The 22,789-nt window shown below is 37.6% G+C and overlaps 1 protein-coding gene across 1 annotated transcript in view; it reads right to left on the reverse strand.

Annotated features, from left to right (window-relative positions):
* NUP205 (nucleoporin 205kDa) overlaps positions 1–22,789 on the reverse strand; it is a 51,553-nt gene that overhangs the window by 14,769 nt on the left and 13,995 nt on the right. The window contains 19 exon segments of the mRNA XM_009867619.1: positions 613–693; positions 2,117–2,274; positions 2,959–3,033; positions 3,945–4,094; positions 5,107–5,221; positions 5,887–6,011; positions 8,116–8,280; positions 8,666–8,747; positions 9,251–9,371; positions 10,406–10,595; positions 10,840–10,977; positions 12,632–12,731; positions 13,467–13,676; positions 14,221–14,271; positions 15,445–15,627; positions 16,952–17,157; positions 17,957–18,107; positions 18,805–18,942; positions 20,467–20,583. Of these exon segments, the coding sequence (XP_009865921.1) occupies positions 613–693; positions 2,117–2,274; positions 2,959–3,033; positions 3,945–4,094; positions 5,107–5,221; positions 5,887–6,011; positions 8,116–8,280; positions 8,666–8,747; positions 9,251–9,371; positions 10,406–10,595; positions 10,840–10,977; positions 12,632–12,731; positions 13,467–13,676; positions 14,221–14,271; positions 15,445–15,627; positions 16,952–17,157; positions 17,957–18,107; positions 18,805–18,942; positions 20,467–20,583 (2,556 nt within the window).

The raw sequence follows: 22,789 nt of genomic DNA on the forward strand, positions 1-22,789 counted from the left end.
CCATTTAGCCAATTCCAACTGAATTTAAAAGATGGCAGGAACCTCGGAAAGTAATTAAGCTCCAAGTTCACTGAAAGTACAGCTGTGCAGAAGAAAGGAGAAACCAATCCCCACTCGGTCCCCATGTGTTGCCTGATCTAGCTGAGAGGCGTCCCTGCCCATGACAGGGAGGCTGGATTAAAATGATCTCTAAGGTCCCTTCCAGCTTAGGCCATTCTATGATGATGATGATGATGAATCAGCATCCCCTGTGTGAGAAAGGCAAGATGAACTTGGTTGCTACACATTGTACTTGTCAACAACCAATCTTGACCTTCATAGGTCCTGCTTTCTGTACAGTGGAGTGGGAGCTGCAATGGTTATCAGCAGTGGGGAGAGAAAAGGTTCAAGAAAAAAACCAAAACGAGCCTCCACGTCTGCTGTTTAGAGAACAGGACATTAAGATGTAGTTTCTCTTACGAAATTTTGTCTTTTTTTTTTTTTTCTTCAGTAATTACTAACTCACAGTTAGGACTCAAATCCACAAGCTTTCAGAGTAAAGCTTACTGCTTGGCAGCATAGGAAATCCAACAAGAGCAACACCAAACAGTAGGTTACTCTTCCTATACTTACCTCCATAAGTAAAGGTCTCTGGCCTATTGCTGCCATCCCTTGAAGGGCATTGACTTCTGCAACCAGAACTCTGTGAAGGTACTGAAATTAAGAAGTTAAAATAGAAAACTTTAATGACAAGGAAGATGCATTAGTTCCTCCTAAAACTATTTAGGAGCTGGCTAGATAATGACAGAAGCAACTGAAGGACTAAGATTCAAAAATCTTCTACTCATTTTTTAGGTTCCTCTCATACTTCATTCTGTAACTACAGCATTTTTAGCTGTCTAGTCTCTCCCCCTACTCACTGCACTTCTGATTTTTGCACTCATTCATTTCCTTCCAGTCCTTAGGTCCTTTCATGAGCTCTTCCAACACATCACATTCCCTTTCCTTTTCAACCTCCACCACAGTCTTCTTGCACAGAAGTGAAGTTTTGTTTCCTCTCAAGTCTAAAATACACGTTACAATATAGAACAGCTGCTTCCTAACATGGAATAGCTGCATTCCAATCACCATCACGATTACTTTTACATTACATTCTGCTCCTTCTCTATCCCTTTTCTCTCAGACTAGAAATTTTTCAGGACTGTTTTTAATCATACATCTGTCAAGCACTCATCACAATGTGACACCTCTACGAACCACTGCAGTACAGGACTATGTTGTGGAAGTAATTCTGTACAGATATGTAGTACTACACAGCTGTGTACTGGAGACCGATGAAATATGCAAGACAGATGTCATATCTGCAATATCACTTGGGTGTTCTGAGATGGGGAAAACATCCTTAGTTGTGCTGTGAAAGACAAAGCTTTTGTAACTGCTTCTTCAGAGTCAAATAACAGATAATGCTTTTGCTATCGAGGAAGGTATTTATCATAACAGATATTTAAAAACACCAAACCCTCTGAAGATCTGTTTGCGAGAGGTTTAAGTGAATTTTCAAAAAAAAAATAATTTTTAATGATAGCATACAAGTGAATCGAGAAGTTAAGAGAGGAGGTAGACTACTGGTTAATTTACCAGTAACGTCACTGTTAAACACACAAGGATGTCACAATGCTATCAGATTCTGCTGCTGTTGTGAGGAGAGGTAAGTGCAAGAGATGAAGAGGAGGGGTGAAGACCTGTGGAAGAATTGAGATTTATTTTGTTGTTGCAAAGCTGTGAGCTTGCAAACGAAAAAGTTCATGGGGGAAACTGTTTAGCAGGTTGATAGGGCTGGGACAAAGGCTGGACTTGATGATCTTCTAGGTGTCTTCCACCTGATACAATTCTATGATTAAGATAGAAAACACTTCCTGAAAGTGTCTTAAAACTGTTGCATCCATCTACCGCAAATGACAAAACTGTGTGTGCAATCCAAAGAGTTTGCATAAATTATGCATATATCTGAAACAGCTATACTTTGTATGTGAAAGCAAGTTTCAAAGTATTATTAGTACACTGAACAATTACTATTATCATCGTCGTCGCAATACACAACAGTACATGCAGCTTGAGAACACAGACCACTACGTACCTTGACGTTGCAGACCACTTGCCCACGTGCATTCTTGTGCTCACAATTAGCAATGACTTGCTCAATCTGAATCCGGTCAAAAAAATCCAGCTGTAAAGGCTCTGGAATGTCCTGACTGAAGTCAATTGAATCCAGGATACTTAAGATCTTCCTGCGTACTGGAAATGTAAATCAACTCAAACTGTGCTCAGAAGTATCAGGGGAAAACAAAAAAATGACAACAGGAGCCAAATCTACCTTTTTAAAACCAAATCTTAATGCGTAAAGTTTCAAAAGGAAACATTGCATCTTCAGAAAGTGCTATAAATCTATAAAAGGGGCTTAAAAACATTTCCCAGCGCCTTAAATTCTAGATTTATGTTATATTGTATTGTTCTTCTGTTATGTATGTATCTAACCCAGTATTTACAAATAGAAGACTGTGATTTTCTTTCTCCTAAACAAAAGCAGGCTGGTTTTCAATGAGAAACATGCAGTCTTTTGTTGAGACTTAGACACATTTTAAGGATGAAGTTACTCACTTCAGTCTTATATTCTTTGCCATGAAAATACAAACATGTTCAGCCAATAGCAGCAAATTTATAATTGCCCCCTTCCCATTCTGCTCTTTCATAGATATTTAAACACAGACTCCTCTAACTTCCTTTTCAGCTAGTATTTTCTACGTACTCCAATCATCTACATAAAGGTTTTCCCCTCATGCTAAATAAAATTGTTCCACATACAGCTGCTGTGTATAAAGTCTTTTTTTTTTTTTTTCCCCCCTCAGAGAGTCCTTCCTAGATCCCCATTCAGGATCAGGGAAGCTTTACTGAGAAATAACTAACAGCCATAATGCTTACCTTTCGAAGCAGTGTCAAAATGGAGAAAACCACTGACGGATCGACTTTCGTCTTCCATCCCTCCTTCACCATCAGCTGAAGGTAATGAAACATAATATATAATTATTTTTTTAAAATTAAAAAAAAGGGAAAACAATGCTTATATCACAGAAGCTAACCAATTAGCAAATACAGATTAGACGGTATCAGAAATGCCTAAAAAGACACCCCACCCTCCAGTATGAATAATGCAGTTGGATGAACACTGTAAATGGATGAACACAGTTTCCCATACTCAGCTCTCCAAGAGGACCAAGAAACAATGTTCAGACCTATAAAGTGAGGGAAAACACCACACTGCTGCAGCCCATTGTATCTTTATCATCTTCATGCAAAAAGCTTTATTGCCACATGTTTCTATTTCCCTTGATTCACTTGTACTCTGTTCTGAAACTCTGAAATCTTGACTTTTTATTTAACGTAGCCTTCTACGTCACACTGGGACGAAATATCATTTTTGTGATGTAACAAAGTCAAAAGCCAAACTGACCTGTAGCTGCTGTCTTCTGTGAAAGAGGGTTGAAAATGTGCGAGACAGAAATTAAGACTTTGACAAAACTTTGTCTAAAACTGTTTACTAAGGAAGACCCTCCACCTGCTCTACATAGTAACAACTCTGGATTGCATCCCAAAATAAATTAATTTTTTTATATGTTTAATTATTGTTTTTAGACTCCCCACTCCCACTCCACAAATTACATTTATTTTTTATTTAAGTGCCTACGTTGAGCCTTTTCAAAAATGTAGCACAGACAAAGCAGCAATGAACAAAAAGATGCTCTGACTTCTCTCACTTTGGAATCTACAGCCTCCACCTCCTTTCTTCCCATCTCTCCAGTGTCAATTCCAGACCCAATATCACAAATGAACCATCATAAACTTATAGAGAAAAGAGTGACACTTCCATTTATTCAAGCTTATTTACCCTGACAACAAACTCCTCTTACCCAAGTATGGTTTCACAGGCATATCATCCAGCAGGAGATGCAGCAGCCTCTGCGTGTGGGAGCGCTGGCGGTTCAGGGACGTCACTCGCATTTCTATAGCCGCCGTCTTCATCAGCCAAGACATTTGGTTCAGCGTTGAAATCTCGTGTTCTGGGTGGGAATAAGGAAACAATTACAAAACCAAACATAAATAACATTACTTACTCCAAGGAAAGTGCTTTTCATTAGAAGGAGCTTTAAGAGGATGTCATTGCTTATGATCTGTTCACCATGTGTTTACAAGACAAAAGGGCTGAGAGATCTGACAAAAGGCATTAAGTGAACATGTAGTTACTGGGAAAACAAGTCATATGCATACACACAAGTAAGAGTCTACACATACAAAAAATCTGGATATAACTTCTACTAACAGTCATTGTGGAGAATGCTGTGCTTCATGAGCAAATGGTGTCAGTTATAATTTCAGTGAAAATAATCAACTATTTACCCAAAATTAAACTACAATTTTAGTCAAAGTTGATAAGCCTTAAGCATGGGTCTCCAAGAATTTTCATATTCTATATTAATTTAATTTAGGTTCTTAAGTTACATAAGAATCATCTAAATTGCTTTACCCATGCTAGATACACGTATTTAAATGTTAAGTTTACCATAATTTAATGAAGGACTAATAGTCAAGCATCTGACAAAGTGAGTAGGTAAGTTTAAGACACCTCAGAAAAGTTCTGAAACCTTAAAAGCACATCTGTTAACTTTATGCCATCACCAGATAAAAGTTCTTTATGCAAAGAAGAGAGGATACAGGTGGTTACAACCACCAGCCTTCTATTCCCTCAGTTCTTTGTAGCACTCTTAATTTTCAAAAATACAGAATTTTCTGCAGCATAATCTAACAAAACTCCAATGACAATTGAAATGTAGATTCGTATCTGCTTCTGGAGACTTGATGCATTCCAAAACAAACACTATTTTTTAGAAGTTAAGCATTAATAATCCGAACTTCCTACACAGGTGGAGTTCAATCTTTGTAGAATTAAAAGGTTAACAGAGGCAGTAATTAATTCAGTTTAAATAACATTACCTACACTTCTGTGATTCCTAGGGAGTCAAAAGATGCATTGAATGTTAAGCATGCACACTCTTATGTTAGCACAAAAATTACCTTTGATAGAAAATGGCAAATACTGCAGCTGAGTGAATAAGAAATCCTGACTGGTCCTCAGATATCTCATAGTTGGACCTGATGTGTCGGAGCACGCACACAGCTGATAGATCACCTGGCAACCAAAACCAGTAGGTATCCATTATTTTACAAACAAACCAGCCATCAGATCAACAGATGCATAACACTGTTTAACTGCTCGAACAACATTACCTGTGTTTACAGTAAGGTTTTCATCAGCTTCCTTCAGAGCGGAACATATTATTTATAACAGACCTTGACTTAAGACATTAAAGGACTACCAGCACGTGGATGATTCCAACCGCTACTTGCCTACAACGTGACACTATATAAGCCTTTCTCTTTGTTCAGCTCACTTTAAAAAAAAAGTGTCTCTTCAGTCTCTAGGCTCACCAAGACAGGAAATGTAATCTTTTTCCCCCCCTCTGCTTTTACAGTATTACTTCTTTCAATTTCAATAATGTCTAAAATCCTTTCTAGATTCCATAGATTTTCAACATGAACATGAGTTTTGTAAGCTTCCAAGTTCTGACATGAGTATAGATTCTTTATTTTCTGTGTGGCTACATGATAATACCTTTTCACATAGAAAAAAAAAGTAGAACAGAAAGACTTTAACATATATAAAACCTCAACACGTGCATTTTAAACATGGAACTATTAACAAAATCATCAACTACTCATGTTAACCAACCAAGTGTAGCTAATTTTATTTACAACCTACTCTCAGTATATGCCAACAGAAAATAAGCTGAATACCTGGTAACAGAGTTCTGCAAGATGAGGAGATTCCTGAACTGCTGTAGGCCCGTTCCTTGTCTCGGTACCCTTCTCCAGGATGTTCAAAATAGCATGAAGGCAAGTTCGTGGGCAACCCAAGACACCTTAAACCACAAAACTAATTGCTTAACATTCTTGACCTTACTTGCCTCCACAGCAAATATAGATTAGTATACAGAATTATAGAAACTAAACTGTTCAGATACTTTGTGCTGCACTATACTGCTCCACAGAGCTGTGCAAAAATATCTGGCAAAATTTTTCCTCCATTAATTAAAACAAAGGAAGGAAATGTGTTTCAGCAAAAATCTAACGAAAATATTTATAGATAGCCTGTAGGGTTTTGAGATGCTGGTGAAAGAGAATAAATTATGCAATCAAAACTTATTTAAGAATTTTCTCTTCAGTTCTATAAAAAAAAGGGATTCAGTTGATTTTTTTATATTCTGCATCAATTAAATGAAAATTTGAATTCTTGCTCTTCAACTGAACACTCATCTGACAGTTTCAAAGAGGAGCTTTAAATTCCTATCTTTATTTTACAATTACAACTATTTTATGACTAATGCTCCTAAATGCACCTGACACTGCAATCAAGGTAAAATGGGGAGGAGATTGTTTTTCTACACTCTTCCTTTAGCCAATTCTTTAATCAATACAGAAAGAAGTAATGAAGCAATAAAGGCATCGATAACTGTAGCTCTTACAGGGGAACTCATCCTTTCTGTTTGGAGATGTATAATTTATGCTTTAGTAGGAAATTATCATATTGAGGCAAAGGGCTTATGGTCATTATTTCCTCACATTATTAATGGAATAATTCAAAGAGGCGTGCAAGGTCTTCTCATGGCTTTTTTGAGACAAAGCCCTCTATCACTGACCTAATGTACGATACCCTGTTAAACTGTGTAGGTTTTCTGATATATCAAATAACTAAGATTTTTTTTTTTTTTTTCCCCCAAATAAAATTCAGGTTCTATCTACCCTTCATTTGCAACTATGAAGGACTAAAATCCGCTGGGCCACAGCATCTGGTACAAACCTACAGATGAGAAATATTCTTCCACAAAAAACTAAATTCAAATGTTTGTTCAAACATGTTCATATAAAACATCATTTTTAAAAAAAAAGAATATTATACTTCAGCCTGGAATGGAATCCAGGATGTCTGAACTCCAAACTACTGCTTGGTTACAATATCAGACCAGACTGCTCCTGGCTTTATATAGCTGGGTCTTGAAAACTTCCAAGAGTGAAGACTGCATGACCTCTCCGCTCAACCCACTCCACTGCTTCACTGCCCTCATGGGTGAAAACATTTCTCCTATATCCAAATTGGAGCCTCTCTTGTTTTAGTTTATGCCCTGCTTGCCACACACCTCTAAAGAGCCTGGTTTTATCTTTTCATTAACCATTTTGTAGCTATTCAAAGACTGTGATTAGGTCCTCAGCATCTCCTCACTGGCTGAGTGCTCCAGCCTCTGACCATGTCTGCTGAAATTATCAAAGTCTGTTTGTACTGAATACAAGTTAGAAGCTAAGGAGGCAAACACATTACTAACTAACATGCTATTCTTCCCACCAATTCAAGAAATATTAGAAATGCTACTCCTGTTGCTTTAAAGCTCATATTCCCATATATATATTCATAGATACAAATACATTAATATACCTAGCAATAGAACGAAACCCCACATATTTGAAAAGGTCTTCTTCTACAACATTAAACAACAAAACTGTTTTTCTTCCCTACAATTAATTTGAAACAGGAGTTTCAGGAGAGATAGCACAGTAGTGAAGTAGTATAACTAGTTCAAGGTAACAATCTGCTTTGTAGATTCCCATGTTGCCATACGTAGGTACTACTTGGGTCATCAAATCAATTTCCTTGTACTGTGAATGCAACCACACTACAGAAAATAGTAAATAAATTAATGTTTCCTCTCCAAGTTATCATTTTCCCTCACAACTCTAACTTCAAGCCTGTTCCAAAATTCAACTTAAACAAAAGATCAAATCCTGAAACCGTTCACGCACTGCATTTGAGTACCAACACTTCTTAACACTTCTTAATTTAGCTTTTAAGGATTAGAACAAGGCCTGCTGTCTTATCCTTAACATCAAGAGGAACTGCTTCCCCCCATCAATTTTCCAATAAATATTCTCAGTGTAACAGAAGTGATTAAATGCGATTTTTCCTTCCCCTACCTGGATCTTGCAGATTGGTGGTGCTGACAGGTTTCTTTAGCTCATACCCCAGAAGATACAGAGCAAGGCTGGGAGGACTACACTCAAGAGAGGTGATAAGGAGATTCAGAATATGGATCCTTGTTTCATGATGGATTCGTGCCCGCTTCTTTTCAGGCTCCAGCTCTTAATTAAAAGAAAAAAAAAGTGAAAAGTGAAGCGAAGAAATCCATTTAATGGAATAATCCTCAGAGTCTTCAAGTTAAATACAAGAGAGTTAAGGCATACAAGACCAAAATTTCAAATTACTATTAACACAGCTCTAAATAATACACCAAGAGCAATGTTAAATATATGTCTTCAGAAAACAGACTAAGTTTGTAGTTGGCTCATCATACTGTGGACATATCTTAACCAGATGTTAGTGCTTTTCACTCTGCTAAAGGTCCAATTCTACAGAAAACAACACAAGAAAAGGGTTTTCTGACTTAAAAGGTCTTTTTTCACTTCTTTCATTAATTTTATTCCACACAGAGGACAATAACCCATTTTTAAGAAGTCTTTTACATACCCTCATCTGGATTAATTAATTCTTCTGCATCTTCATTGTCCAAACATTCCACAAACCCAGCCATCAGCTTCTGGCTAATACTCTGTATTCAACAATGGAAGGATGAAAATTAAGAGGATTTTAAGAGCATTAAAAACAACACCTTTCATTAATTCCCTCCATATAAGTTGACAAAAGTTCTAGACAGAAATTATATAAACTAGTCAACAAGCAGAAGAGTTGTAGCTGTCGTAAGCATAAGTTAGCAATTAGTCACTAAACAGAAAAAAACAAATCAAAAATCTACTGCTGTTACATAAATTATCCTCCCAGGCTGAAGACTACAAAGTCTAGAAAATGTCTCTGACTCTCAAAGAATATCATCCTTTTCCTTCTCGTGAACACTCATGATCTTTTTTTTTTTCAATTAACAAAGTATTTACTATGGCATTGTGAAAAACAAAACTTGTTAGAGGTAGGCAGATATAAAATAAAATATACCTCTGATGTACCTGATCTAGAAATCTATCTTTTAAAGTAACGTTATGGAACACCAGTATTTCTCCATAAGTTTCTCTTGTACAACCCAAAGGAACTGGCATTTACCTGATCATGTGTGAAATCACCAACTAGCTTTATCTGGATATTGGAATTGCAAGAAATACAGCACAAAATCTTGGCACTTTCAAAAGCCAGTTCAGGATTACTGTTTCCATGATAAAGATACCTTCAAAAACACAAGAGTGTTGTAATGAAGTTGGAGAATTTTACCATTTCAAGATGCTAACACACAGAGGAGAAATTAAACAACAGTTAGAACTAACACATTTACAAATCAAACTACATGGGATAATGAAAGCTTCAAACAAAATTTCCCTCTACGTGAAGCACTCCTCAAGCAAAAGGAGAGTAGAAAGCTGAGTAGGGATAATGTCTCCTGGAATTTTTACCATAATTACTGGTCACAGGCTCACTCAAGTAATGTGGAGAAAATACCTTCAGATCACGCAGAAATGAATGTCCTTGAAGATCAAAACTAGCTAAAAAAAACCCCACAAACTACTGCTTGTGTCCAAACTAGGCAAGACAAAAAAAAATTAAAAGTATCTTAAAAGACATGCTTGTTAAAAACTGTTTACTATTATTATGGGGAAAAGTTATAAATGAAAGATAAAACCATATACATAGAGTTCAATTTTTTTAGTGCATTCCATGACAGAGTATCATTGTCTTTTTATGCACTCAATCCTACTACTCATCAATGTTGGTTTGTCTGTGAAGCTATCATAAAAACCAAGCAGTAACAGAAGTTGTCAGTGGGAAGTGGAAATCCTCAAGTTTCACATTTGAAACGGATTTTCAGATTAGCCTGATACTTTTAATAGTAACTAAGGCACAATGCAAACATTTCAGTGGCCAATAGCAACCAAATGAGTTTTGCTCTCCCACTCTTTCACAACCCAAGGCTGGGACAAACTGGAAGTTTTATGCGAGGTAATCACTGCACATAAGGCAACCAGGAAGAAATCATGAGGCGGGGAGGAGGGGATCAGAGAGAAAAAGCTATAAATGCAGATCCAAATCTTGCACTAGACAATACGCATCATAACACCAGTGAAGACTTCTCCTGGCATGAAAATATTAAAAATTAGAGATGTTTTGTGCAAAAAGAAGCATTAGCTAGTAAAACTAATGAAAGGACCAGGATGTAAACACTTCTGTGCCTCCAGAACGCCTCCTTTCTCAGGACTTTGCACATACCTAGCGATATTCACCACATGATCTGCCTTTTTAGTGCGAGGATTGATTCCTTGAAGCAGCTGCTCCAGTGGCGTGACAATAAGGGAAAGATGGCTCTCCCGCAACAGATCCATAAAAAGATTCTCTTTCTGTAGGGTTAAGTTTAGCAGTGCAAGGCAATACTGTACAGCTTTCTCTAAATGCTTCTTCCCTGTAGGGCACAAACAACAAGGAACCATAAGAAAAACAAAGCAGCAGTTAAGGAAAACAGATTCACAAGCTTTACTCATCAAGTCTTGCAAACTTGTCAGTTTTTACTACTAGGAAAATTCCTCCCAGAAGACAAGTTTCACGTGCAAGAGAAGCAACATCAAGTTGAAGATACGCACTGCCAGCTTTAACTCCTACTTAGTATGCATTTTAATTTCACAGGAAAACAGATTCTAGGTACATACCAGGAAAGGGAGCATAAGTATCAAGCTGCTTAACCCCTTCTTCTAGTAAACTAAGTGACAGTTCCAGCATTGGGGACTCATTCAGTAGATGATACATCAGATTGAACCCAGGCGGTTTATATGCTATTATTTCTTCTCCTAAAGAAAGGAGGGAAAAAGAAAAATTAACAACCAACAGAAAAGACTTACTCAAGCTAGCCTGAGCTACAAAAGCCAGCAGTTACGGTTGTTTTAAGCAATATCTAAAGAGATGAAACATAACACATACAAGGCCTTAAGAGGTTTTCTTTACCCATAAGCCATTTACGTAATTTTAAAAATTTGGGAAGAGGAGTAAAGGCATTATCATTACTATTCAGCATCTAACAGCATGATTTCAACTTCAGTCAGTTAGCCTTTCCCTAAATAGACCTGACCTTGGATTCAAATCAATGCTGGAACTTTATAGCACACTAGAGCTACATTAAATCGCTTTGCAAGACTGAAAAGTAACTGGGAGAAATTTACAACTCCCCTCCAAACCTGTATGAAGACCCTGAATGAGGGAAAAACGAATTTCCAGAAACCAAAGCTGAGAAGGTGCACTGAATCCAATGCTCATGGTGTACAGATACTTGCACGTCTGCTGCAATATCGTATGCAAAAATGAAACTACTAGCCTAAAACTCAAAGACACTGGTAAACAAAATAAAAGTCAAGACTAATGTTTCTGGTTTATCTAGTCCCCTAGTAAACTATGGTGGATAAAAGCAGGAAAGTAGCAAGAATCTTTGTTAACATGCAAGTGAGAACAAGGGTGCAGTTTCTTTTGGCATCAACTTAAACAATCCCCTTCTCTTTGCATTCATTCCACGTCTGCACTGGCCCCAACACGCCAACAGACGAGCCATGTCGCTGCGAGGTCATGCACCAAGTCGGCTCAAGAAATGGATCTAGTCAAAAAGATAATTTTTTAAACCATTTCTTCAATATATGACCTAACACACAAATAATCCTACAAACTGAAGGACCAGCTGACGACAGGAATGAGCCAAAAGAAATTGCTCAAGCCAGTTAAGCTGCCAAGAACTGTTTTGTCAAAGTATAGGGCAGAGAAGCCTCGCAGACTGAGCAAAGTTCACTGGAAAGATATGTCTTAAAAGTTGTTCACTTAAGATATGGTTCTGACAGCTCTCTACTGCTACAAGCAAATCCACAGGCATCAGGCTGCCATTCAACGTTAGGAAGAAATCTTGTGTTAAAAAACCCTGTAGGCCAAACAAGCCTTACAGCTACTTAACGTGGCAGCTGCCATCTTCTGTGGCCTTTTACAGAATAGTTGTGCAGAATTAAATGACTTCAGAATATAATTATTCAGAGCACACAGTAGCAGCAGAATTATCAATAATCAATAATATTAGACGATACATCAAATACAGTGACACCTTTAAGTTGACACTCTGAATAGTGGGGATTTAGATATAGACCAAAGAAATCCAGGGGAACAAGTCCAAATGTGAAGGTCTAAACTTAAGAGTCAAACACTGATCTTCAAGTAAATCAGCAAAGGAAAAGGAACAGAGGTCACCCTTCTGCTAGAGCTAGGGAAGTAGAAAATAGTGTACATGAAGCCCCAAATGAATTAGCAACATAGCTCCTCATAGCAGGTGGACATTTTTTGAACATCTTTCTACCTTAAAGCCTGGGTTTAGCTTTTCACTGGCTTATTTGCAATACTAAACAAGGTCACAAGACAGAGGCAAGAGAGCAAAGCAAGTTACAATTCTGTTTGTCAGCGAATGAACAAGTTAACCTTGTAACTCTACATATTGGTCCACAAAGTCTTCAAGTTGAGGTTCATAGTCCCGCAGCAATTTGTAAAACACTTCCAGAACCACCTCAGCGACTTCCCACTGTAAGTAATCACAAAACGAAGAAGTAGTCACACACAGAATAAGACTGATACTGCAGCAACAAGAACCAGGATGACAAAGAAGTATGGCATGAATATTTAATTCTGAAATACTATCTGACAATGTTGATAATTCATCATGTCAAACAATGTGAAAGGCCAAGCTTTCTTTCCAAAGTCCTGCCTATTTTAGACACTATTATACAATACACACATTAGCATAGCGAAACTACAAGCAATGAAGTGTCCCTAACAGGTATAACAGTTAGTAACAGATCATTAATGACTTCCAGGACACCAGTTTAGCATATGCTTTCATCCAGAAGGATATTAAAGGAAACTCATATTCCCTGGTTCATCAAGTCAGAAATATTCTCTGAAGTAACGATGATGAAAGGACAAATCTGACTTGTAGATTTGGGCACGTGATGTTCAGAGGTCACTAGCTACGTAGCAGAGATGCAGAATCCTATATAATAAACTGAAATTTAGTGATAATATAAACTTGTGGGGTTTTTAAAAGATATTTTGTACAGGCTCCTGATAAGTATTTCACAGATCCTGATGACCCATGTTTGAAAAATCACCTGTTCACAGAATCTACACACTATGAAATGCTCCAGGTTACTGCTCACACAGCTACTCAAACAGATCTAAGCCACATCAGCAGTGCCAAATAATTTCAACAACATCCTGAAAAAAAAAAATTAAAAAAAAAAATTCAAACAAAAATTACTTTTTCAGCAGCTCTCCGGTAAGCTCTGGTGCGGAATCGGAGAAACACGGCATCCCTGAGGAACTGGAGATAGGGATCAAAGCCTGGTGGGCGAAGACCTGCTCCCAAGTTAGAGGGGAAGGAGCTCTCCACGAGTGTGCTGATGAGTCGACAGAAGGCGCGCGTTAAAGGATATTCCTCACATCGGGACTCAATCTCACTCAGCTCAACCTTCACAAAAGGACAACAAAAACAGAAGGAGAAGCATCAAAGATTCTGAGGGAGCAAGAAACATGTGAGAGTAAATAATATAAGCGCATCATGTGCAAATTACTTTACAGTGAACTGACTTTGCTGCATTTTTGACTACAATACATCATAAAAAAAAAGCACCAGTATTGTCATTTCAGTTCAGCAATAGACACCGAGCTACTAGAAGATATGCCTCAACACACTTTGCTTTTACTTTCCACTTTTATTAGAAGTGAGCTAACTAAGATATCACAAAAGTGAGGCCAAATTAGGAAAATCTCCCTAAGTGCTCATAAGGAATTTGAGGGTTTAGATGCTGCTCCATTACTAGTATGAAGCTGCACTAGATTCATAAACGGATGAAATTACAAGCAGATTTGAGGGTAAATTAAGCAGCAGTGAAGTGACAGTGCCTACTTCAAGGCTTTCCTGCAGACACAGCAGCAGGTGCCACCTCTACAAGTGCAGCCTGAACTCAAATGCAGGTGGTCAGAGAGGTGCCTAGGTACAAAGAAAGTCTTACCTCAATGCCAACTGCTTGTCTCTGGCCTGGACTTCTCACCGTCTGTAGTATCTTCAAAACAGAAATGAAAACAGGCAAAAAACATATTTCACACGATCAAAGCGCATGTGCAGCATTTCTAACAGGTCTAAAAAGTACTCATCACTTTTTAGCTGTAAGAAAAGGCTTCCTAAATCCTCTTAAAATGTAAAAAAATAACATTTTTCTGTCTGAAAGGCTGAATTATATGTTATACACTTGTATGCTTCTAGTTTTACATCCTCAAGGATCTGCATCATGCATGAAACGAAGAACAGAAATACTTTCACATTAATGATTTTTTTCTTTATTGGCTAGGAGAAAGGTATTTCCCTTGTTGTCTCTTACAACAATGTATTTTAAGGAATATCATAAATTAGGAAGCAAAGGTAGTAAGCATTATACTACTATTATACATACTACTAGTATGTCATTATTGTCAGGATCTTTTTATTAGTAAATAACCATAAACCAGCAGTTGCAGTTCAAATGTCTCAAGTTCTTCCAAATAAACCAATCATTAGTCTGAACTAAAATATACACTATGAAATAAGCCCATTTCATTAGGATTTTTGATTTAACAATACTGAGAGTATTTTTCTCTGAAATCAAGAGAGAAGGGAAAAACCACCATTTTAAAGGAAAGGCTTTTAATACATATCTGACATTTGCCATCTAAACATGAAAGTTGGTAATAATATCTTGTAAATTACAATTAACTTCCTCCAAAAATTAAATTCCCAAAAGTGGAACTTTTAACCAGTCACTTCTTTCTATGAGCACCACTCACAATGAAGAATATTACGCACATACACAAAAAAAACCCCACCAAAAAAAGGCAACACACACACAGATGAACAAAATCCACCCCAAAACAAAAAACACTCTAAACAGAAATTAACCTGCAGAACATTTGTTACTGATATTGTACACTGAGGAAAAAGCATATCGAACTCACATATTGAACTAACTGTCTGTTAGGTAGTCTGCATTTACATAGGAAAAGCACAGCCAATAAAATCTCTGGGGCATACAGTCATTTTCAAAATAGTTAATACAGTTCTTACTTTGAAACGAAGTGAAAAAACTAATATTCAGCAATGACAACAAGCAAATTTAGGAAGAAATGCAATACTATTTCAAATACACTGACAGTTTCAACAGACTGGGATGTTGTAGTTCTGAGTGCCGAAAATCCTAAAATACCTGTGTATATTCCAGGGATTGCCAGAGTGAAGCTGCTATTTCAGGTGATTTTCCAAAAGCAGTAAGGGTTTCTAACAGCTCTGCTTTCAAAACAGGAGGAATGCTGCACTGCAGAAGTCCCAGAATGACCACTACTGGTGTCCACTGAGGGTGTTCACATAGAGCCAAGCGAGCATTCTCACTCTACAGTTAAAAAAAATAAATAAAAATTCAGATTATTACTCTGAAGACTACTTATGTCTTACAATCTAATTCACACTTCGCTATCAACAACTCTGCCTCATACATGAAGGTATATAGAACATAAGAAAGGCAGACCAGTCCACAGCAACAGTCTTACTTAAACAAAAAGCCCAATTTAATGACTCACGAGTACTAAAGTTGTGCCTACCCATACAATAAAATAGGTACATAATATAATCTTCTTATAGCAATCCATGCCTTTGTGGTTTGTTTTTTTTTTTTTACACATATTCTTTGAATTTGTCTTAAATAAGTTTAAGTACTTACACTCTGGATAGCTTGTTCAAGCACTGGTAGAGGGACTTTATCAGTATTTCTATTATGAACTTAATTTGCATTTGGACATTTGCTAGGAACTTACATGAATTTGCTTAAGTATCAGCAGGATCATTACTACTGTAGGCTCATTTGAGACTGACTCTCAGATGAACCACTGGACAGGAAAAAGCCTCTAGCTTCATCAAGCGGTAATTTCCCACACCCTTAGAACAATTTTACTTCTTCCCAGGCTATGAGTTTACAACGCCAGGAAATAGCAGTTTTAAGAGTTCCCTTCTCCCCATGTTTATCCAATGCTGACACGACAGCTCACAAAGGAACAATCCATTATTACCACCACCAAGGATGATTTTTAAAAGAGTAACTCACTATACTACCAAATTTTAAGGCTGCAGAGGTACTGGAGAGCTGAATTCCACACTGTCCAAAATTACCTAGACAAGTCACAGTACAAAATCTGCATTGTGGTTTTGTTCCTTTGGAATCCTCTTCCAGTCAATTCATTAAACATTTCACACTCTTGGTTTGGGGACATTTTAAAATCTAACTCTGGAGGCAAGTTTCACAGTTGAACAGTTTCCTTGCCAAACTCCTACCATTTCCTTTTAAATTAATCTCTTATTTTTGCCTTTTCAAAGTCATAATTATATGCAAACAACTTTTCTACTCCACTTTTTCAGAAAATACCTCACTTCTGAAAGCCACCTCCATGACACCTAAGTGTCAGGAAAGCAATAAAACCAGTAACAGAAGCAACACAGGAAAAGGTGTCATCTCCTCCTGCTTCACCCAGACTGCGTGTTTGGTCATAACAGTTACTCCTGACGCTTCCCACACTTTTAAAATTCACTAATCAAATGATAATAACCGCTAGGTAAATCTGCCCTACATACCTTTTTCGTCAAGTGAGCTTCACAGATGAACAATGATGTTTTGCAAGAAGAAAAAATTGTTAACAAAGAAAACCAAACAAAAGGTTACTTACCCAATTCACTATAACAGTGGTCAGCTGTAAAAAGGCAATTAATCCATCCTGCTCTTTCTGTGTGATTCCTCTGAGAGGCAGGTGACGATACTGGACACTGTCTGCACTTGGCAAGTCTTTCCTTAAGTGCTCATGATAAAGCATCAAAGAGTGGAAGAAGTGCTCCCAGGAGACAGGGCTGCCACCTGCTCCTTGGATGTTTTCCACTAGAAAATATGACAAACAGGTGACAAGATTTCCTTTCTACTCTTTCACAGGGTGACAGGCAGGGTACTTACATTTAAAAGGAAAACTTTCTTACCTAGAGGAAAATATAAAGTTCAAAGTAAAGCTATTGTTTCTGAAATTACTGTTTCTGGTCTGGTTTTTGTTGTGTTGGGGTTTTTGGTTTTGGCTTTTAACAGACACAGAAAGGTGCTAATTTCAAAAGCCAGTATAAACAAGTTTTCTGTTTTATGAATCAGAATGTTTGCAGTATTATTTATATCTTCAAAGCAGAGGTATTTTTCCAGTCTGATCCATGCAAAATCAATGCAAGACACAGGACTGACCAACACCTCTTAATTTGAGAAAGTGCTATTATATTAAATGTATCAACAAAATCTAACAGAACAAGCGCTTCTGAAGAAGCTTCCCTCAGCTCAGGAAAGATAAAGTTAACTTGCACATCTTGTAAATAGAGTTAAGACATTACTCATTTTATATTTTACAATAAATAATATTAATATTCAGCATCTCTTACAGCGTTAAGGCACAGCTTTTTTTTTTTAAAAAAATACAACACCTTATTTCATTATGTGAATTACTTGCTAAGGTGCTCAGATGTTTAACGACCTAATTAGTTGTTTGGTTTTCTTCCAGATTATTCTTTCAAGTAAAACCTTCCAATTTCATCTTTGTACTACTAATAAAATGTCAAAGGTATGAAGCCACAACTCATCTCAAACTTTATACTTTTCTAAAGAAACAGAAGTTGAGAAAGAGCTGAAGTGTCATTTTTCTTACCATGACTACTGCCGTTGACCTTTAGCAAACTAAAGCAGTAATGAGCACACTGAGGCCCACTAGCCAGCCCCCGCAGCATTTTCAGGTAGGGGATGTAAATTGTGGAAGGAAGTAGATCTCCCATTTGCCTAACAAACTTTGACAAGACAACCTAGAACAAACAAAGATGAGTGTTAAAAAAAAATAATAAAAATTAAATCTGAGTATTTTAGGACAACAATAGGCAGCCAAAGTCAGAAAACAGATTCTAATCTAATCCAGGGTAAGGTGGAGGGTTCACTGTGTTTCTCATATCCTTGCACAGTAACTCACACCAACAGTGACTCCTCCCAGGGTTGTATTGGGGTGTTTGCAGATTGCACCAGGCCCTAACATAAGGTGCCTGTATTCTAGGTGGGTCTTGGGATGTGTCTGGTAGATCTCATACTGGGTTTCTGCCTAACACCATGTAGTCCTTCAAGAAGGACTGAAGGCTGACAGGATTCCAGCTATCTAAAGAGTTTTAGAACATCCGCTTTGTCTGTTCAGATTACTTTTGTATTCTAATTTTAAGTTCTATCTCTGATTGGGCTATAGTCTTTGGACTTTAAATAATTACGAGTTTTCAAACAGGTTTTTTAGGACACTTTCTAAGTTTACTGACAACCACAAATAAGGGAAGGTAGCTCATTTTAGAGCAAGCAACACTAACCATGTCATGCTGAGCAGGACACAAGCAGATATGCATGTGCAGATGTGATAAAAGATAACATCTTCTTAGAGGCTAACTAATAAGGATACCAAGTACTTTGTTGTCTGATTTATTATTACTTTAAGTTGCTATAATTACTCAAGAAAATCTAGATAACCTGGCGCTGAGGAGGTCGCTGATGAGCTACTCCAAGGTAGGACCCCATGATGGTAGATGTCTGTAAAGGCTCTGATGGACACCAGTATTCAAGGGCAAGTTCCAGATTAAAGGGGTCTTTCCTATACAATTCAGCAATCTATCAGAGAAAGGAAGATGTTAGAGAAATAACAACTATGCAAAGAAGAGACAATTACTTCAACAATAAGCACTGCTTCTAGATAAGCTAAACATATCTGAGAGGCAAAGCATCCCACGGCTGGTTTTCTGTTCCTTAAAGCTCTCTGAAAACAACAACCTTTAAATATAACATCAGAACAAATGACAGCCAGAGAAATTCAGGAGGCACACATAAATGAAACTCTCATAACTTTCTATCTATTTATTATAGATTAAATCATTGCTAAGAAAACAGGGTAATTTCTCCTTAAATAACCATTTGTGTACCTTGATATATTAATTTAAAAAACAGCCAGTATCAGGATTAGAAATCTTACCCATTACCTGAACATATAAATTTCTCAGAGTAAATTTGCATTTATATTTCTTCATTTAAGTTTACTATGTATCTCAGAGCTACTTAAGAAAGCACTTCACTATAAATTCTCCTGTTAACGTCCTATAATCCAAAGGACTAGCGTTGGAAAAGACAAGTGATTCCTATACTAAAACCTGCTATATTTAAAATTGCATACTTATATCTTTTCCTGCTAAAAAAGGGGAAATACACAAGCATTTAATTTATTCATGAGCAGAAAACAGAATATGCACCAGTTTGCTATGAAAATCTGCTTTCTGATGTGGGGTTTTGAAAATGCAGTTAGGTAACCTTAATAACTTGTATTTAAATATCTATTTATATTTTTTCAGTTTTATTTCACTTCAATTTTTTCTTTTATTAAAAATATGACAGTATCAGAAAGATCTTTCTTTAAAATGTAGGCCTGTAGTCAAAATTCTACTGAAATTGGGACATTTGTAACTCCAGCAGCCTAACTGGGGTCACCTTGCCTAGCCTGCTCTACAGCAAATACAAAACATTCTTCCAAAATTCTCATTACAAATATATCAAGATATGAAAACTATTTAAACATTTCAATTCTTTGCCATAATAATTGTCAACAGTGGGGCAAAAGCCCTAAAGCCTAATTACAGGTTACCACACTAAATAGGGAGAAATTTGAGGACTTACAGTAACATAAAACACTGTCTAAACATTAAGGTCTGGGTACACGAGTGTATTCTGTTCCAAAGAACTCCCAAGCCATTTAGCCAGATCTTAACTCCAGTTAGAACCTGTAGTCTTAGAATTCCTATTTTTAAGTTACGCTAAAATGTCTTAATAGAAAAATCTTACTAGGATGTAAATATTTTGTACGGTAACTTTAGCTCTAGAATTCTTCCAACATAAGAAACAGTGGCGTATTTCCTTGCTAAACAAGAATTAAATGACCCTTTATTGATGTCAAGGCAGTAGCTTAATTCCTTTACATGAAAAGTTATAGAAAGCGTCTATATTTAAGAAAAACAAAAAAAATCCCTCTAACCCCCAAAAAGGAAAGATCCAGCACTGTATGTTATCATTCAGATAAGGGGTTTCTGACAAAGAAGGAAAGTCACAATCACTTTTTGACACAATAATTTAAAAGAAAATACGGCTTACTAAAAGCATTAAATGCTCCAGATCTCTCCGAAGGGAAATAGGTGGATCATTACCCATCTGAATACTCATGTGGATCATGCGAGCATCTTCATCAGCACGGTTTCTCAGTTGTTTCACCTACACAATTTATGAAGTGGAGAAAAAAACACTGGTCTATATTTAGCAAAGAATGAAACGGGGCAGAATTAACAGAATTGTCTAAAATGCCTATTAAAAACTAAGAGCAGAATTTGCACATACATTACAAGAATACTCGAATTATCTCTTTTTATTCCCCCCCCATCCAAGAGCTTAGATTCAGAGATATACTCAATCATTTTCTTACTGCAAAGCCCCTCAGTTCATAGCAAAAGCCCTGAACTTACATCATGGGTAACTTTGCCCCAACTGACTTCACCAGATGTTTTGGCTTGGCCCCTAAATGCGGATCTCTCCCCTCTTTTGACTCCAAAAGATAAATAATTTAGCTTAAAAAAAATTAGACCATTATCCACAAGGAGTGAGGGAGAAGAAAGAGGAAATTCCATAAAATAACTTTCTTTATATAGGTCTGTGGATTGCACCTTTCTCAGCCACTTAAGGCCTACTTCTACATACAGCTACTTTCTGTTTTGAAAAGTTTTGGATTGATGTAATTACTTTGGACTCAGTCTGTCGCAACCCGAAGCATTACCACATGTCAATAAATACAATAGGAGGGGGCGGGAAGAGAGAGGGCGGAAAGCACAATTGCAGCAATTAAAAAAAAGCCCTTTAAACACTACCCTAACACTGTGTTGACAAAACTAATTACTAACAAAAAAAGCAGCTAACATTAAATTTTATTGTCAAAAAGCCTTTGACAAAACACTGCATCAGAAGCTTATAGAACGTAAATTGCCATGAGATGAAAAGTTAAGTTTTGTTAAATACTAAGCAGACATGGAGGAACAAGAAACAGAAATAAGCAACCAATTCAACTCACCAAAAATTAAAACATCATTACGGTCAATGGAGACCGGTTCATGGCCTATAATACATCTTAATTTGCAAACACGAATGAGCAGATTGTCTCATCAAGAAAAAAAAACAGTTAAAAACTAGAAATAAGCAGGGAAAGGATCAGAGCAAACTAGCCAAATTCGTATATTGACAAAATTAATACACAGACAAAATTGAGTGTTGATGAACACTGGTTCTGAGAATCTGTTGGGAATCAGCCCCTAAAGGCAAAGGGACTGGAGGAAGGTTGGGCTTACTTTAAGAATGAAATTATGAAGGCACGGGAACAAGCTGTCCCTATGCGTTGTAAAATGAGCTGTCGGGGAAGAAGACCAATGTGGTTGAGCAGGGGGCTTTAGCAAGAACTCAGGAAAAAAAAATAGTGTATCAACTTTGGAAAAAGGGGCAGGTGAATCAGGAAGCGTTTAAGAATATTGTAAGGCCATGCAGAAAGAGAATGAGAGAAGCGAAAGCTCAGTTATAACTTAATCTGGTCATCTCTGTAAATGATAATAAAAAGTGCTGTTATAAATACATTAATCACAAAAGGAGGGTCGGGGAAAAGCTCTGTTCCTTATTGGATAAGGGAGGGAACAGAGTAACAGAAGATAAGGAAAAGGCTGAGGTACTTAATACCTTCTTTGCCTCAGTCTTCATCAAGAAGACTGACTGTCCTCAGGGCAACTGGGCTCCTGAGTTTGTGGACAGGGATGGGGAACAGAATACCCCTCCTGTAATCCAGGAGGAAGTATTTAGTGACCTGCTGTGCCAGTTAGATCCCAACAAGTCCATGGCTCCGGACAGGATTCATCCTAGGGTGCTGAGGCAGCTAGCGGAAGAACTGGCTAAGCCGCTCTCTGTCATTTATCACTGATCCTGGCTGACTGGGGAGGTCCCAGATGACTGGAGGTTGGCCAACGTGATGCTTATCCACAAGAAGGGCCAGAAGGAGGATCCGGGGAACTACAGGCCTGTCAGCCTGACCTCGGTGCTTGGCAGGATTGTGGAGCAGATCATCCTGAGTGCCATCAAGCGGCATGGAGAAGACAACCAGGGGATCAGGCCCAGCCAACACAGGTTTAGGAAAGGAAGGTCCTGCCTGACCAATCTCATTTTCTTCTACGACTGGGTGGATGACTAGTGGATGAGGGGAGGGCTGTGGATGTGGTCTACCTCAACTTCAGCAAAGCATTTGCCACAGTCTCCCACAGCATCTGCCTGGAAAAGCTGGCAGTTTGGACACGTACATCCTTCGCTGGGTAAAAACTGGTTGGATGACCTGGCCCAGAGAGTGGTGGTGAATGGTGCTGCATCCAGTTGGCAGCCCGTGACCACTTGTGTT

This window comes from Apaloderma vittatum, unplaced genomic scaffold, assembly GCF_000703405.1.
Source record: "Apaloderma vittatum isolate BGI_N311 unplaced genomic scaffold, ASM70340v1 scaffold23784, whole genome shotgun sequence".
Classification (NCBI taxonomy): Eukaryota; Metazoa; Chordata; class Aves; order Trogoniformes; family Trogonidae; genus Apaloderma; species Apaloderma vittatum.